Here is an 18,513-nt window from a genome sequence, read left to right as displayed (position 1 = left end):
ACATTTTTAAAACAATTGCATATTTCTTAATATTTCATTTGCACAATTTACGATGTATCCAACAAACATGAAGAAGCTTCACACAAAACAGCGGCTATAAACTTGTAAGCATAAAACCTTGATATTTAAAGACTACCAGTAAAAGTTTCAATCAAGTCTGGACGGGGCGAAGAACTGGTGCAGCACGAATGAGCATTTTTTTGCTTAAATCTTAAAACATTCGTGGGTCAAACATGCTTTATATTATTCAAATAATATCTGCATATAACGGAGTGAATAATATATTTATCCCAGGAAAAAATTGGCGGTGGTCCATGCTAGTTATTATTTTTAGTGTAAGTTAGCACTTGAGTTCTAGTCGCGAGTTATTGAAATAATATGAATCACATACGAGTAATAATTCATATATAATTATTCGAAAAGGATAACTCTAGCAAAGAAGAGGTTAAATGTTACTGCCTAAAATAACAGGATAGAATAATACTATTATCAATTTGCAAGGATGTTTAGTGCAATTCGTAAACATAAAGACTTTTCAGATGGGAGAATGACATATTAATGTTTCTAGGTAAAACGCAATACACTTCAGATAAATCACTGGAGGGGAAACGAGCAATCGAAAGAAAAATGTACTCTTGAATTTTCGATGGTCTTTGAAAGACATTCCACTTGGCCTTGTATCTGCATTTACAATTATGAGTCGTTTAACAGAAATTAATTAGCTCCGTAACTTTTTTATATCCTTGAAAGACTCAGACGTTAAACTTTCTATTTTTGGGATATAATTTCTATCAAATTGAAAAAATTGCAAGAAGCGCATTCCAGGTATTTCATGAAAACCTTCAAGATTTCAAACGTGGTTGAGAACGATGAAATAATTAGGACAATAAAAGATATTGATTCAGTACCAGAATTATTTTATCCTTCAAAAAAAAAAAATAGAAATAAATAACTATGAATAGTTATTAGTTGATTTGGTTTGATGCAGTATTTCAAACTAATTGGAAAGGTGAATGAAAAATTGTAGAGTATTTTATGTTAATTTTTTTCATATATTAGCATGTTTCAGAAATAGAAGCCTTATATTATCATTCATTCTAAATTTTACCATTTATTATTATTTAGTCGTTCTCAGCAATTGATGAATTCTTTAAATGATTTGATAAGTGATACAGAAAACCAAAATTCGGCGAAACTAAATCGCACATGAATAAAAACTGGTTGAGAATCAGCAAGCCATTTTACATCGATAAAACTGTAACACATCACCGAAAAGATCTAACATTAATATAAGATCTGAAGAATAATTGATTCAAATCATCATGTGAAAGTTTATTGGTCTCTCCATCAATCCGGTGTGAATGTTATAAATTATTTATTGTTCAAGGACGCTGTACAAATACGGTAAGCACAACACGGAGTTTGCTAGCAATACCTTAGCACTCGCAACCTAAGTTTGTCATACGGTAAGCAGACCAGAGGCCTTGCCAAGCAATACCTTAGCACTCGCAACCAAAGTTTTCAATACGGTAAGCAGACTATAGAGTTTGCCAAGCAACGCTTCAGCACTCACAACCTAAGTTTGTAACGCGGTGAGCAGACCAGAGAGTTTGCCAAGCAATGGTTCAGCACTCACAACCTAAGTTTTTAATACGGTAAGCAGACCAGAGAGTAGCACTCACAACCAAAGTTTGTAATACGGCAAACAGACCACAGAGTTTGCCAAGCAATGGTTCAGTTCTAACAACCTAACTTTGTAACGCGGTAAGCAGACCAGAGAGTTCGCCAAGCAATGCTTCAGCACTCACAACCTAACTTTATAATACGGTAAGCAGACCAGATCGAGAGTTTGCCAAGCAACGCTTCAGCTTTCACAACCTAAGTTTGAAATACGGTAAGCAGACCAGAGAGTTTGCTAAGCAATGCTTCAGCACTCACAACCAAAGATTATAATACAATAAGCAAACCAGAGAGTTTATTTAGCAACTCTTTAAGACTCACAATCCAAATTAGCAAGTAGGTTTCTCATGCAGCATCTGCGGGAGAAGATATCGTCGTTATTTGGTTAACAAAACACATGTGCAGTCAAACTTGAAATGTCAATTACTAAACAGTCAGATCTCGATATAGGTTTTCGATTCGATTGAATATAGTGATGAAACATCAGACAAGATTTGCATTGTTAATTCAGAGGGTAAATCGAAGCAGAAAGTTCGTATATATTCGCAGCTATGGCAATTATGTTGAGATCCCTCTTGATTGGCTTTGAATTAATGTCATGCGGTGGTAAACAACCAACTTTAAATTTAAAATATGACACTTTTTGAAAATGTACTCAAATTACTTTTATAATTTGTAGGAGATACTCGCCTATAATAACTACTTAGGCCTCGAGTAAGGAGAGGAGCGACAGCGCCCAGGGCGGTCCCTTCCAGGCGTCAGCAGAGGCTTGTATCGTGGCCACCCGCCTCCGCTATCTGCATGCCCAGCCATAATATATTTTAATAATGCTTAATATCTTTTTAATAGCCTGCTTTTCGTTAATTAGGATTAATATCTTTTTAATAACTTGTTTCTCGTTCAGAATATTTTGGGCATGTACGCTTTCCCGAGCATCGTAGTTTAGCACATTATTTACGCGGTTAATTTTTCATTGTATACGATGTATATTACATATTCTATTTATTTACACGATATTGAGAAATTGAACTATTTAAGGTATCTGACTCGTCAGCAGGAATTCGAATTTAAAATTTAATGCATTTAGAATTAAAATCAGATAGTTTAGTAGTTTGTAAAATACTGAAGTCATTATTTAAGGCACGCACCGTAGCAGTCGGGGCTGTAGATGTCCCGGTAGTCTTCCATGCCTCCGTAATCGTCATATTCCTCGTAATAATAGCTACGGTGAAAAAATCAGTAAAAATAAGTTCAAAATACGCGTATTCTTCTGCAATATTTTTCATCAAATATGGCTTATACAAAATACTGCATTTTAATTTAAAAAGAAACTAATAAAATTAGTTTATTTTGATATTATTGAAAATTTCACTCACAGCATTGCGAAAGAATTTCCTATTACAATTTACAAGTTGAAGCAATTAAAATCCAATTTAAAATCTTTGTTTCGGTCATTTGTCGTTAAAATAATTTAAACTCGTGACATTGTATCGATTATAATTGGTCAGTACTTGCCATAACGTACAAAGTTTGTAGTTCCTTTTCAGTATAATGTAAAACTCAAATTTTATAAATGTTTGTATTATAATAAAAATTGAATGGTCAACTGTATTAAATTAAACAATAATTAAGTTAAAGGTAAATAAAATGGCATATATTATAAATGGTTAAAGTTACGTACTCTGAATAAGACTCCTGTTCATAGGTGTGGTCGAGAGCAGTTCTCGCCTTGTCGAGGATCGTAAGCACCCGTCTCCGTGAACTGCCGTAGCCCCACGGCAGCAACCGAGGTGGGGGTAGGTCGTGGGGATGGTGATTTAAAGGGGACTGACCAAGTGGGGAGTGAACGGGTCCTATAGGAGAATGGGAGGAATGGGAACGATGATGTGGGTGAGTGAGTGGAAGTGGTGGTGGCAGAGGGTGGTGGTGAAGTGATGACAGAATGTTACCCGTCATCGGTGATGCTAAGCGGGACGCTGAACACGGTGAACCTGGGTCGCTTCTGCGTAGATCTTGTGAGAGAGGAATAATTGTTTGAGTATATGAATTTGAGCTTCTTACATACTTTTCATAAAATAGTTTTAATTTTATTTAGGTAAGTATAATTATTCTTTATTATTTAATCTAGTCGTTTGAATTTGTGACTAACTATAAGCTGCGTTTATTATTTCATTCAAATTACAATAAGCCGTAAGGAAAAATAAATTGTGCTTTCATGGTACGGTTCGAATAGTGATGTGGAACAGTGATGAAAATTGGAAATTTTAAGCTGCCAACTCACTTCATAGTCAAGGAAGTTGTACATTTTTCGCGATCGATTTGGGCATTGCATTAAAAGCTGAATTACGCAAGTATTTCCAAACCACATTGAGAACTAGCAGCATACTCTTGCTCGCTCATTTTTTATTTTCGTCCTAAGCGTCAGTCAAAGAATATTCAACGAATTTTAGAACATGAACTTTAGCGTGAAAGACGCAGGTTTTAAAGAACTTTTCTGACTGTTTTATAAGTTCTTGGTTAGGACAAATTCCATGAGCTCCTCGACGTGTTTGCTAGCAAAGGAGTTTTTATCGTCAAGCGGAGAGATTCGCTGTCACGAACACGTTAGCGCCGAGAACGTATGGTGAGCTCGTCTCCTTTATCGCTGCTACACCCGCCAGTGTAATCTCAGTGCCACTTCAGTGTAAGCTCAGTGCCACTTCAGTATAATCTCAGTGCCACTACAGTGTAATCTCAGTGCCACCTCAGTGTAATCTCAGTGCCACTATAACGCAATCTCACTGCAGCAAAATAGAGGATGAGCTGACGTGTATCACTGATACCTGGTCTCGACGGCTTTTCTCTAAGACGAGGAATTTGTTTGTCTTTCCCTTAAATCACAAATTCAGTTGGGAATTTCCAATTTTAATGATGATATGATAAATTGGTGATTACTTTTAATTATGATTATATGAAGAGAAATAAAAGCACATGTGCCAATTAAATATTTAAATAAAAAACTATTTTTACGATTTAAATGTATATCTTTACACATATTTGCTTCTATAAAATATCGCTAAAATTTAAAGGAAATCAGTGGAACCTGGAAGGTCGACCAAATCGGTAGTCGACATAATTATACTTGAAAAACGACGCATAATTTGTGTAAAATCGAGGTTATAAAGTTAAACAATGTGCGGAAGGCGACATGACTTCTGTTTCGCTTATCCGCTGACGCTTGTTGGCGGTATTCATCGGTTTTATTCAGTTGGTGTACGAACATTTCAGACGATCAATCATGAGAGTTGATTATTTTTGAAACAAAAATATGTGTTGCAGAATTCCAATGCGTGGCTCTGTCAAGAGTGTCAGTTCTGCAATTTCACTGTAAGATTAACTGCATTGCCCGGAGCTCAGTTAAAATTTTTTATCCATTGCTATTTAACTGATTTATGTTGAGGGGAGATATTTTTAGAAACCAACCAAGGAGAATCCCACCTATGCATCAAACCAACCAAGGAGCATAGAGAATATCTATTCATCGGTATGAAAGCTAACCATGTTATTTTGTATGTTTCTGTATGGAAATCAGGTTTAAGAACTGAATCTGCGAATAGATTTAATTGGTATTATTTTTTGATACATTATATTGCAAAATTTTATCACAAGAAGTTAATCGAGTTCGATGGAAATATCAAATACCTCTGTTCATGTGAAATTGAAATTATAAAACCGTAATTTAAGAAAGAACTTGCACTTTCAGAATTTTTGTATTGAAAGCCAATGAAAACGATTATTCTATTCCATTTATTTATATATTTTTATATCTCGAGTTTCCCCTGCGGGGCTTGAAGCTATGATCAATTCAGTTATGGAAGACAGTTTTTAAAATTGAGGGTATAGAGATGCAAAAGGAAGGATGGGAGAAGGCGACTCAACAGGAAGGACGGCGCATTCAAATGTCTGCCATGAAGGAAACTGGGCGAGAAAAATTATGAAAGTGCCAACGAAAGGAAAAAGTGACCTGGGCCAGAAGTAGCTCGAGAAAAAAAGTGCATGGTTTATTTTTTTTCTTTTATTCAGGACGATTTGGTTTCTGGGGTCAAAAATTACGCGTAAATATGCAATGTTGATTTTCATTTAGAGTTTAAATTCTAAATCCAGCTAAATTCGGTTGTATTTTTGCAAACGCTCACTTGTGTCAGGGAAGCGGCAAAGGTTAAGTGTGTAATATTAAGCAGCGTGGGAGTGATGCCGCTTTCATTCTTTTTTATTCTCAAAAGAAAAAACTTCTATACCAGGATTTGAATTTGCAAATAAGGCATAATTTGAAAATGTTTATATCTGCCGGAGGCTGTTCCTGAGAATAGAAAAGTTTCGACCCTTACGACTTGAAATCCTTTTGTGCGCATCAGCTTTCGGGTAAATGTAAATTTTGCTTTTCAAATATTTAACTTGACATCAAAGACAGCAACGCGGCGAGTTTGACGGAAATTTTATAATAAAAATATTAATTATTGTGTTAAGGTTACTTACAGGCCGTTTCAACCAGTTTTGATAATTAAACGATAGAATTTGCAAATGAAGCTCGAGACAGTTTGTTGATAGCATGGCGCAAAAGACCACCAAATGTCATAAATCATTCAGCTGATTTTCACAAGCTTTCATTGCTTAATAAAAATGTGATATTGTCGGAATAGCAAAGCTCCTCACCGACTTGAAGGATCATTGGTCCATCAAGCTACGTCAAATCAATTCGTTCGTTATCTTTTTTGAACGTTTGACAACGACAAAAGTCACAATAACTTGTTGCATGGTCAAAACATTTTAAAACTTTAATTTATACCATGCCCATCACTGATCACTAGGCCCACCTAAATGAAGTTGCAGTATCTCTCAATCACCTGTGGGACTAGCTGGCCTTCCACTTCTGTCTTCACCGTCCATCCTGCCGAGACCGGGACCACCGTGGCCATTTAGCGTTTCGCCGCCGCCATCAACGACTTTCAAGCCATCTTTGCGGTCGCCAATAAACTCCATTTCGCGTATCTGCTGCTTGCGGATGTCGTCATTGTTATCGGGTACGAGGTAACGTCGAATCTCTGCTAAGGAATAAGCAATCCGAGCGTGGGCTTCCGCAGGGGGCGCGAATGCCGTGATCTCAACGTGTAGGTCTTCCAGTAAGTGCAGGTACTTCGGGTCTCCGGAGGCTCTAAGTTCCTCCTCCTGTGGATCATGAGAAGAAAATATAACTCAGTACTCATTGCAGTGAGTGACAGAGAGCGCATTTTCTCGACGACGAAAACTTGAGGTCACGGACGGACGAACAGACGGACAGACAGACAGACAGACGGACGGACGGACATGGCGAGCACAATAGTGCATTTTTTCCACAAATGAGAAAATGCGCTAAAAATGGGAAGAAGCAGTGAAGATCATGGGATCATGGGAAAAAACATATCAGAAGCAGGAGTAAATATCTGTTCCTGAAATTGTTAATTAGGTCACTGTAAGGTCCCCTCGCAGCTTTTCCTCCTCTTCATGATTTAAAATTGTCTCCTGTATTAAAATTACATATATTTATCTATAAAATTTATTTATTATATTGAAAACTGTATCCATTTAAACTCCTAGTATCCATTATAAAGGGCATGGGCAATGAACTCTTCTTCTGCAAAAGTATATTGATACAAAATTTTTCATTACCGGGACTGAACTTAACTGTTCAAGAGTTCAGTTATCGAAGTGATTTGAGTTTTAAAAAGTTTAAAATTTTTCAAAATCTCACTACTGTGAATAATTTTGATCGTGCAAATTGAAAGGACATCGATGCTGATTACCATTCAGTCATCTGGCAACTGTTGAATATAGCCTTGAGAGATTTTTATCTGAATAGTTTTACGATGCATAGCCACTTTAATCCTAGAAGAATTCATTATTTGCTTCTCTTGATTGCATGTCCAGGTAATTTAACAGGCTCTTGTTGATTACAAAAACTTACACGTTTGGCAAAGTTAGTTGGCAATAAATGAAAAAAATACTAACAGGCGACTCACCGATGATAATTTGTTGGCAGTTTAGTAGTAGTGGTAATTATTACACTGCATTAACTTGATAAATCTAAATTTTTTGGTTCGTATGACTGAAATAACTCTTTCAGTTAACAGGTATTGTAAAATCAACCAATGATATTCCGTCTCAAATCACGGAACAAAATTGAACCATTTACTGATTTCACGATCCACCGTTTCCCCTCACGCGCCGAGTAACTGGTTCCTTATCAAACGTCGCTCGAAATGCGAGCTTGGAAATGATTTCATTTGTTGGTCAATCAGTTTTTGTGCGGGCGCTGAACATTCCGACAGCGCCGCCCAGAGCTGTTACATGCAAGGCATCTCGATTCCCGCGAAAAATATTTCTGATCACTTGAATCAGTTTTAACACACACTGAAAATTTACCTAAAAATCAAGAACAACGTGAATTTTGAATGGGAATCCAGGGATTTTAAATTCTGTTGATATTTGGTAGAGGAGACGTATTTTGATTCTCATTGAAAGCATATTTGATCAAGATCCTGCAATCTATTGACTTTTTTTCTACATTAAACATCATGAACTGGCTGGCAACATACTGATTCCTTCAGATAACTAATTAGCCAAGCTCTCATTAAACTTGTATACTGTACTTATTTAGTGGTCGTTTGTGCCTATCGCTGGAACATAAAATGATGCAAATTTATCTACAATAAAATTGGTAAGTTTGACGCAAAAAAATATAATCCAGTATGAAAATCAAAGACCACAACCAAATAAATCAATGATGGCATGCTGTATTAGTTAGAATTTTAACAGATGAATATAAGACATGTTTACCATGTACAATTTCCGGTATACCGGCACGCGGTATCAGAAAATTTTTTTATTTTTTATTAAATGCCTCAATTGAGAAACTCTAGGCACACATCCCCCTCCATGTTTACTATTTATAAACTATGGGCAGCCAACTCAAAATATATTCGAATTTTGCCACGTTTTCGCAATGTTGCGAGACTTTTTATCCCCCAATTACGCATCGAAAATTTAGCATCTGGTCATGACAGCATTTCATGTACTTCTCAGCGTATAACATTTTAAAAAGTGAAAATCCATTGGAAATAAAATCTAGTGAAAAATCTGTTTGCTTACCTTTTGTTTGTCCCTCATTGAACCTCTGCCTAGGACGGCCATTTTTGTCAGAGTTTCTTCCTGTAGCCTCTTCATGGAGTTGCCTTTGGGACCAAGAAGTTTACCCACGAAGTTGAACTGAAAACATCGAGAAGCTTTGTCGAATATTCGAACTTGTGTGTAAATATTCAAAGCTTCATTGATTTCTTGGATGAAAATCTGACGATTTTGGAATTCTACAGAATAAAACTGTTCTGCCAGCTCGATTTATCTATAAATAAACAATTACCACAGGAATCCCTACGCGGCCTCTATACTTTATGATGGATGCGCTTGTTTTATGAAGTGCTGTGCTACAGACTGAGATGATATTCAACAATGAATGAGCGATGATGAATGAGCTTGTTTTATGAAGTGCTGTGCTACAGACTGAGATGATATTCAACAATGAATGAGCGATGATGAATGAGCTTGTTTTATGAAGTGCTGTGCTACAGATTGAGATGATATTCAACAATGAATGAGCGATGATGAATGAGCTTGTTTTATGAAGTGCTGTGCTACAGATTGAGATCATATTCAACAATGAATGAGCGATGATGAATGAGCTTGTTTTATGAAGTGCTGTGCTACAGATTGAGATCATATTCAACAGTGAATGAGCGATGATGAATGAGCGGGTTGTATCGAATGTTCTCTTCCAGACTGGCATAATATTTCTGTTACAGATTATTTCTTTTTTAGGATATTTTTTAGATTTTGTAAACTATTTGAGATTTGCAAGGCAAAATGCGTGATTTTTTTTCGTATTTTCAAATCAAGCGAATTTCTACCAATTAATTTTGCTCTTGATGTATGATTCATCTTTATTTCATGTCGATCACATTGAAGTAAAGCAGATTTATAAACAATTTCTTAGTTTTTTCGATTCATTTTGATGATGGCATTTATACATTATTCCAAACGAATACAATTTAATTGAAGTAACGATTCTTCACAGCCATATCACAGATCAATATATCTTACTTATTCACTAAAATTGCATTTTATACACAAATGTTCAAATAATACTTTTATTTTCATCAAAACTTCAATTAATATCACATTTGTGAGAAAAAAAACTTGTGTTAAACTATCTTTCGATAGTAACAATGTTGATGGAATTGTTTGATAATGTTGGAAGAATTATTGCGTACGTGGCCTTTGATGTCTTTCATCTTTCAGAAGATTGGCTAAAGTCCGGGGAGACTGAAGTTCTCTTCTTAGAATTATTGACTCGAGTTGGTCGTGATTAGCAATTAACTCTAGTTTTACTGAGAAAACTCTTCATAAATATTCTTGGCAAGACTCGTGCTGCAGTGACATGATTTTAAAGATAGACTCGATCTCTCGAAACGGACGTGACTTCTGGGAACTTTTTCTGGTTCGTTCTGAGGATTTTTGAGCAGCTTTAATTAGTCTTCTAATGGACGCTGAGTGGACGGCCGCAGATCTTAGTCGTCGCAAAAATTTTAAGTCTCAAACATTAAACTTTAGTTCATCAGTGATTACCTTTTATGTTATTTTTGGGAGTCTAATTAGATTTTAAGTATGAAGTAGATCTCTGGAACCTGGTGAGTTACTTTTAATTGAGTTATACAGCGCACACGCTGATTCCATCACGGTCATTATTTTAATTTAATCTCGTTCAAATTTCTAGAAACTTCATTTCTCACTAACATTTTACGATGTTGCAGACAGTTGATTATTTAACTATTCTTTATATTTGCTTCTCTCTATCTCTCAAAAATACACAGATACGTTAATTTCAGGTAGGATTTATCATTGTTCCATATGAACGAATCAAGCAATGCATGTAATGTCACAAAATTCAAGTCGTCAGCGAGCCACTCAAATAAAAGATATAGCGCATCAAGTAGAGCCAACATAACTGAGTTTTCCATGGTTGAATTAATCATAAGGATATGTTAGGTTTTAAGACAATACATCTGCTGCTCTGACATTTTGCGTAATATAATTAACATAATGAAAGTTCACTGTCAGAAAAATTACCGTTAACGGTATTATCGGCGTTTCAGTGGCCGGTCGGCACTTGGAAAGAAACACCGTGTCGCCGTTTTTATTCTAATTTAACACTATAAATCCGTAAAACACCTGATAAAAACGGCGAAACAGTTTATTTTCAAGGGGCGACCGGCCACTAGAATGCCAGTGGGACCGTTTTTCTTCGGAACAGTGTTCTTCGGCTTTATCTATCATTCAGCAACGCGAAGGTGTAAAAATATATATCTAATGTCTTAACATTTTGTTTCACATATTCCACACAAATGATAGTTGCACAGTTGATCTATCACTCAGCCACGTGAGGGTCTCACCTTTGGATGTTCCCTCACAGGCACCAGCACCTTAGCCGTCACTCTGATGGGGCGCTCTCTGATCACGTCCACGTAGCGAAGGTCCGAGCGACTTCGACGCAAACCTGGTCAGTGGGAAACAAGCTACGATTAGTCCTACTTAATAAAAAATTATATCAATGATACAAATGAAAAGAATAATATATTTAATTCTTCCCGGGAATCAGCGTGCAGGAGTGTTCCGGTTACTTTGAGAATATGATCTCTGACGAATTTTTCGAATAAGCCGAAATTATTTTATGAGCTGTAGCGGCTGACACTGATGGCTCAACTACCACCCGCGTCGCTTTTTTACGAGCTTTATTTTTACGGAGAACTGGAGTCACAAATCGATCCGCAAAGCCGATCGGCCAGCGCCTGTGATGGTCGTAAAGTTGAAGCAAGTGTTGCGCTTACGGCCTACGTACGAGGTGCGCGTATCGAGGAAGGCGACCGCGGCGTATTCGGTAGCGAAAATTATTATTTTTTAGCAAAAAGAAAAAGGGAAAGAGTTGAATGCTTCCGATATGTATTTGTGGTGTCACACTGTCAGGGCCATTTTAATCAATATATATAAAATCAAAGCTTTCAGCAATCCAGGAAACTAAGCCACTGATCGTAATGCCATCCATCTAAATATCGAATTAATCGACGAAAAGAAGTGATAAAAAACAAGAAAAGTATGTCCACATATGAAACTAAACATAATATAAACTATGTATTCCCTATGTATGCATAAGTTTTGACTATCGAAAACTTTCTGCAGACACATAAACATAAATTTAGAACTAGTGATAGCAATCACGAACCAGAAAAATAAAATATGGCCCGGAACGCATACCAAATAAATAGTAAGAACTAACACGCGTAACATTACTCACCAACGCTTATATCACTACAGAAATGATCTGGTATGAAGAACATGAAAATAAGTACGCCTAATTGAACCACGTACCTCAGTGGAGGAATCACGCATCAAAGTATAAATTAAACATATTGTCCTAATTTTAATAAATCATTGATTCTCCTTAAAACACGAATGCATTCAATACGACACATTTGATATTTTTCGCTTGATATTAATACAATGAAATGATTTGCTCTTATACAAAAATTGAAGATAGTGACGCGCCCACTCATTGATAAAAGTATACTTTATAATGGCTAACAAACTTCTCTAGTCAGCTCCAGATAATATTTGGGTGCAATGGTCTTTTCAATGAGATTATTATGGAAGATTAGTTTGACTAGTAGTTCAATCAATCGTCGACACGATTTGCGTTAGTTATAGATGACTTCATACAAGTTAGGGACTCTCCGTCATATGTGGAGTGAATTTTTGCGGCACTTGATATACTGGAAGCACGACATCTCAGACGAACATCTGCCGCAATGCAGCTTTTATGTAATGAAACCTTTATAGCGCATTTTCTCATTTATGGAAAAAATGCACAATTGTGCTCGCCATGTCCGTCTGTCCGTCCGTGACTTCACGTTTTCGTCTACGAAAAAATGCGCTCTCTGTCACTCAGTGCAGTGAGTACTGAGTTATATTTTTTATAGATTGAGCTTGCAAAATAATTTGCCTGATTTTTAGTGTATTAGCTTCTACAGGATGTGTTATATTTTTTACAGGCCACATGAGGCACAATTCATGGAAAATAATTAATACTCGGTGGTTTGATATACTGCAAGTGGGTTGAATACACGCCAACAGTAAAAAACCTCGACGAACTGCTTTTCAAGATACTAAAAATGTTTAATGAATTTTTACTTAAGAACCAACAAATTGCGCATTAGATTTCTTTTGCATTTGAAAACACATTAAAAATAATATTATCCATTGTTGAGAGCAAATTTTGAGCCTTTATTTCTTCAAAATAAACGATGCGTGTACGTAGAGTATTAGAAGCAGCGAGCTCTAATTCGACTATTATAAAAAGTTAGTGACTGTAAACTTTCTACCTCGTTGCCGGGGAGCCCGCTTGCGTGCATGCAGACATTTACAGGCTTGCAATTGCTGTAAATCTCAAGTTGGAAAAGAAGGTATGAAAATTGCTTATGATTTGGGCAAGATACGGTCAGATTCAATCCGAGTGCTGGCAATAGCAATGGAGATAATACTAAATCAATAATACTAAATGTTGTTATTATCAGAAACGTCTGCTCGTCAGCACGAGTTATGAAGCTACGATATTTGAGGTTTACAATGAATTTTCATTGGAAATGCTGCATAGACATTTCGAAGCTAAAGTTAACTCTCAATAATGGCATGCTTCGATGCACATATCAGAGATCTTTATTGTTTTAAATAAAAATGTTCTAAAGAGAAGAGCAAGTTTAACCATATTATCAACTGTAAATCCTTTGAGTCAGACTCGAACGTCGAATCCTCGTCGATATTGTTATCGAGATTTAATCGATAACACTATAAATGTAAGCATAAATTTGATTCTGTGTGTTAATCTTTCATTTTTAGCACACATAAATAACTATAATATTATTCCTGATTTTGAATTGATCTTTGTTAAATATGGTTATGTAACTTATCAAAATTTTATATTAAAAATTTGTATAAGCAGAGTTATTAACTGATAAATGTGATTTGTTTTGTAAACATTGTATATATTACTACTGTATAGTTGGACTTTACTGTACTGTATAATTGGACTTTTTACTGTATAGTTGGACTTTAAGTACCTGGGCACATCATTGTAAACCATCCTTCTGATTTTATTGACCAATAATTAATTATATAATTGGTCAATTAAAATGCCCAAGCCCAATCAATTAAGGTATATTTCACTTAATTCACTAAATACTCCACTTCAGCTAAACAGTTAAGCAATTATATTTAAGAATTTATGTACTACTTTCCTTTGGTAATATTAGAAAAGCTAATTAATAATATTAATATTGGAAAAGCTGCTTTTTCTTCCGAGCAACTCACCGTCCTCAAGTAACCTATCAGGAGCAAGAAGTACGAAGATCTGGCAACTAAATGCCAAATTTCCAAGGATTCATATGATAGAATTAAGTTACTCTTTAGGTTTTGAGTTTTTAATTCTGGAGTTTTTGTTTTGTGCTTGTTATACACCTATAAGCTGATTGTGATTTTGCTTCTCTTTCTGAGACACTTAGTTTCTTCAGTAACGTTAAACTTTGCTCTTAAACTGCTACTAATAATTAATATTATTGATTACTTCACATTCAGTATTTTACTGTGTCGGGAGCCATACGTCTAACACGTTACCTTTAAAGTAAATTGTACTTGCTCCTAATTTTAAATCGAGGACGATTCATCTTCTCAAGGGTGGACGTGTCAGACGTAACGTTAAGTTATACGTCGATTACCACCCATACCATCAGTAGCGTCACCAGCGTCACCATCCGTGACGTCATTGTAGAGAGTCTATGTGTGTACCTCAAGCATCCCATTAGTCAGACGCAGTCCAGCCTCTATAAGCGTCCACTTACGTTAAGCCGACTCCGACACTCGCTTGCTACACTCGCGATCGAGTCGATCTAGCTACGTTATCTATTCCTGTACTAATACTTCGCCGTGCTTTTCTTAAATAATTACTACTTTAGAGTTGCCTCTCGTTATTTACCTTTTTATAATCATTTTGACAATCAATCAAATCGTAAATCACTAATATATTCTTTCAACCAAAACTGGTCTCAGGTGTCAATGAAAAAAATGTGAACAGTATAAGCTCCTTCCGTCGTGCATATAGAATTATTTTCCTCCACTGGACGGCGGAAATGCAGTAAGTCGCTCTCTGACATTGAAAATTTAATGCAAAAATCAAGTTTTTGACGTTAAATTATCGAGTAATGTTCCGAGTGAGGCAACACTATTATTCATGCATGAAGAAGTAGCATTGAAAGACTTGTTACGACGACTGTAGTAACTTTTTACAGCCATCTAGATATGCTCGCTCATAACTACGTCGTAAGTTGAGCATGAATTGCTTAAATAATCTCGCACGGGTTCGTTAGCGCTGTCATGCAGAGACCCTGTTGACTAAACCAAATGCTGCTTTGTAGCTCTTTAAATTTTAATCTGTAATTACGCAGGGTGATTCTGAGGAGACGGTGACTACAAGCAATCGCAGGCTGAACTGTCTTTATTAAAACCATCAGGGACCAGTTGCTTTGTTAGGCAGTTACTGAAAACTGTTGCGAAAATTTCAGCTTCGGTTCTTAATCTTATAGTGGACTCAGAAATTGTTTTTGAAAGCCTTAAGAATTACGTGACACTGAGGATCAGAAAAACTTTGGAGTCACTCATCATTCGCGATTAGTCTCATCCATGATTACCAGATGACCAATTTCTACATCATTTTCGGACTTCATATTCGCCGCTTTGTTCAACGAGCGTCTCGGGACATGTCGACTCGAACGGTGAATACCGGGCCCGATGAATCTTTCGTTTATTTTTGTTCTCTCAAGCACGTGTGCGGATGGAAAAATGTTCAAGATTGTTGTTGCATGGCAAAACTTTTTTCACGTAAAAAATTGATGATATGAACTAATTATACGGAGGTTGCTGATTAGAGAGACCTGGAATGCGTCTCCGTTGATTGCTTGCCTGTCACATCGACCACTAACTTTTCAATCTCATCATTGCTACACTAGATTGGAAAATACGTTCTCTTGTAATATAATTTCCAAGGCTTCTATTAATTAATTGGTGTTCGATTTCGTTCAACATTGAAAATCTCTTAAACATCGGTATTGATAGTTACAAGGATTAATTGATTAACGATCTAATTAACTATCGGTAGCATAATTAAAAAAAAAAGTTAATGTGTTTTCTCGCGCATTTTTTGAAGGAGAGAAGCTTCAAGGTTAGAAGTTTTGAATGCGTAGAATATCTTTGGCGATGTTGAATAAGTTTGCGTTGCAGGGAGTGTGTTAGATTAAACAAACGTAAGAAATGTCAGAGATATAGGAAGAGTAACGGTGTAAAAATGGGTATCCGTATAAGACTTGGGTTACAGGTGTATGGGTGATGCATTGGTGTTAGAAGTGTACCGGTTTTAGCAGGTGTTAGAAATTAGACGAATGCTTAAAATTGATGACTTTCAGGGGATATAGTAGAACTATAGAGAAAAACATACAGTATATATGTGCGTTAGTGTATAGGTGAAGTACGGGATAGGTTATGATTAAAGGGGTGCCGACGTACGTGCTACAGTTCGTACCAAATGTGTAGAAGCATGAGTAGGAGGAGCAAGGGCATACGTGGTGCAGTCAGTATGAAGTGTGTGAGAGTAGGAGTAGAAGGACCGAGGGTGTACGAGTGCAGTATACATAAAACATGTAGCTGTAGAAGTAGGAGTATGAGGACTGAGGGTGTACGTGTGCAGTATATATAAAGCGTGTAGCAGCATGAGTAGGAGGAGCAAGGGCATACGTGGTGCAGTCAGTATGGAGTGTGTGACAGTAGGAGTAGGAGGACCGAGGGTGTACGAGTGCAGTACGTATAAAGCATGAAGCAGTAGGAGTAGAAGGATCAGGGAGCGTGCAGCCCCTGCGTTTGTACGTTGACTTAAAGAAGAACGACGAAGGGCGTACGAGTGCAGTACGTATAAAGCATGTAGCAGTAGGAGTAGGAGGACCGAGGCGAGGGCGTACATGTATAGTAGATATAAAGCATGTAGCTGTAGAAGTAGGAGGACCGAGGCGAGGGCGTACATGTATAGTAGATATAAAGCGTGTAGCAGTAGGAGTAGGAGGACCGAGGCAAGGGCGTACATGTATAGTAGATATAAAGCATGTAGCTGTAGGAGTACAAGGATCAGGGGGCGTGCAGCCCCTGCGTTCGTACGTTGACTTAAAGAAGAACGACGAAGTGAGCCGCGTTGGAGTCGCAGTCACAGCTGCCACGGCTGCACCAGGTAAATGACACGCATGTAAAAAACAAACTTATTGGAAAAGTTCACGAATAATTTTTCTTGAACTTTTGTATGATCTTTGATTACAAGGGAACAAATAAAATTCCAGTATACTAGGAAGAGAACGTGATTCTAATCTGATTTTAAAAAGAAAGTATCAGAAAAAACGGGACAAACCCGGATTGATTTCTAGTTTCTTTATCAAACTCTTGGGTTGACGAGAAAGAAGCAAGCTGAGAAGTGGAGTTGCCAGCACGTAGAGTTGCTAAAATCGTCTGAAATCTACGGATAATCAGCAACATGTTTAATTAATAAATTACCAATACTTCTTCGAATTGTAGACCTTTATTATGTGCGGAAGTTTTCTGAGTTTGATGTTTAGCCATCTTACGATTTATCGTCAATATTATTCAACATGAAAATGTTTAATTTCTTTGCTCTACTGTTCTCATAATTTTCACGTCTAACAAAATTTTATTTGTTTTAATTTTAGCACTTATCTTGGCTTGCTATTAATATTGTAATTATAATCACAAAAGTCCCAGGTCTTGCAGTTCATATTTATTCTTTTTCGTTTCATCTATTAATTGATTTGACTGTCAGTCTATTTTCTAATCATTTTTCAAACTATGCGAAAAAACATAGGCATAAATTGCCTATGTTTTTAAATAAGCTAATAGCTTTTGTCTCTCAGGAATAAAATTCAAACAACTTTGAATAATTTGGTACTAAGCATTTTATTCAAATTACAGAAATTTATACAAATTACCGAACCAATTTTTTCGTAAATTTTAGTGTATCTAATGATTAATTTATGTTACCAATATTATCGCAATCGAATTTTAAGGTGATTTGTTAGCTTAATTACAAGTACAAAGTATAAAAAATCAATAAAAACTTATTATTTTATTTTTTTATTCAACAAATTTAATTTATTCAGAATCGAGTCCTCAATTATATATGAGTTTGTTCCAGAATTTTTGCTCTCTCTAAAAAATTATAACAATAAAAAAATATAGCTCAGTACTCACTGCAGTGAGTGACAGAGAGCGCATTTTCTCGTCGACGAAAACTTGAGGTCACGGACGGACGGACAGACGGACAGACGGACGGACAGACAGACGGACATGGCGAGCGCAATAGTGCATTTTTTCCATAAATGAGAAAATGCGCTAAAATAATAATGAAAAAAAAAACTTTTTCTAGCTTGATCGCAATAGGTCCTGCAAAATATTTTCTGCACAGAGGAATGTGTTTTTGTGTTTTAATTGTGTTTTTAATTAGAGCTTTGGCGCAGTATAACAAAAAATTAGATTTTTTATTAGAAGGAAGAAAATATGCAATAAGAAATTCCAGATTTAAAAATCAAAATTGATTGCTCCAGCAGAATCTTG

At 36.3% G+C, this 18,513-nt stretch overlaps 1 protein-coding gene across 1 annotated transcript in view; it reads right to left on the bottom strand.

The window, feature by feature from the left end:
- Positions 1 to 952: 952 nt before the first annotated feature.
- The window catches only part of LOC108682425 (KH domain-containing, RNA-binding, signal transduction-associated protein 3), a 58,058-nt gene continuing 40,497 nt past the window's right edge, over positions 953 to 18,513 (bottom strand). Inside the window, exons 2-8 of the mRNA XM_018171585.2 lie at positions 11,199 to 11,302; positions 8,845 to 8,961; positions 6,564 to 6,885; positions 3,362 to 3,692; positions 2,829 to 2,902; positions 2,371 to 2,477; positions 953 to 2,036 (exon numbers count right to left, since the gene is read on the bottom strand). Of these exons, the coding sequence (XP_018027074.1) occupies positions 2,380 to 2,477; positions 2,829 to 2,902; positions 3,362 to 3,692; positions 6,564 to 6,885; positions 8,845 to 8,961; positions 11,199 to 11,302 (1,046 nt within the window). The 3' untranslated portion in view covers positions 953 to 2,036; positions 2,371 to 2,379. The remainder of the gene's footprint in view (positions 2,037 to 2,370; positions 2,478 to 2,828; positions 2,903 to 3,361; positions 3,693 to 6,563; positions 6,886 to 8,844; positions 8,962 to 11,198; positions 11,303 to 18,513) is intronic.

This window comes from Hyalella azteca, unplaced genomic scaffold (assembly GCF_000764305.2).
Source record: "Hyalella azteca isolate HAZT.00-mixed unplaced genomic scaffold, Hazt_2.0.2 contig11354, whole genome shotgun sequence".
NCBI classification, from domain to species: domain Eukaryota; kingdom Metazoa; phylum Arthropoda; class Malacostraca; order Amphipoda; family Hyalellidae; genus Hyalella; species Hyalella azteca.
This window is presented reverse-complemented; position numbering and strand designations above follow the sequence as displayed.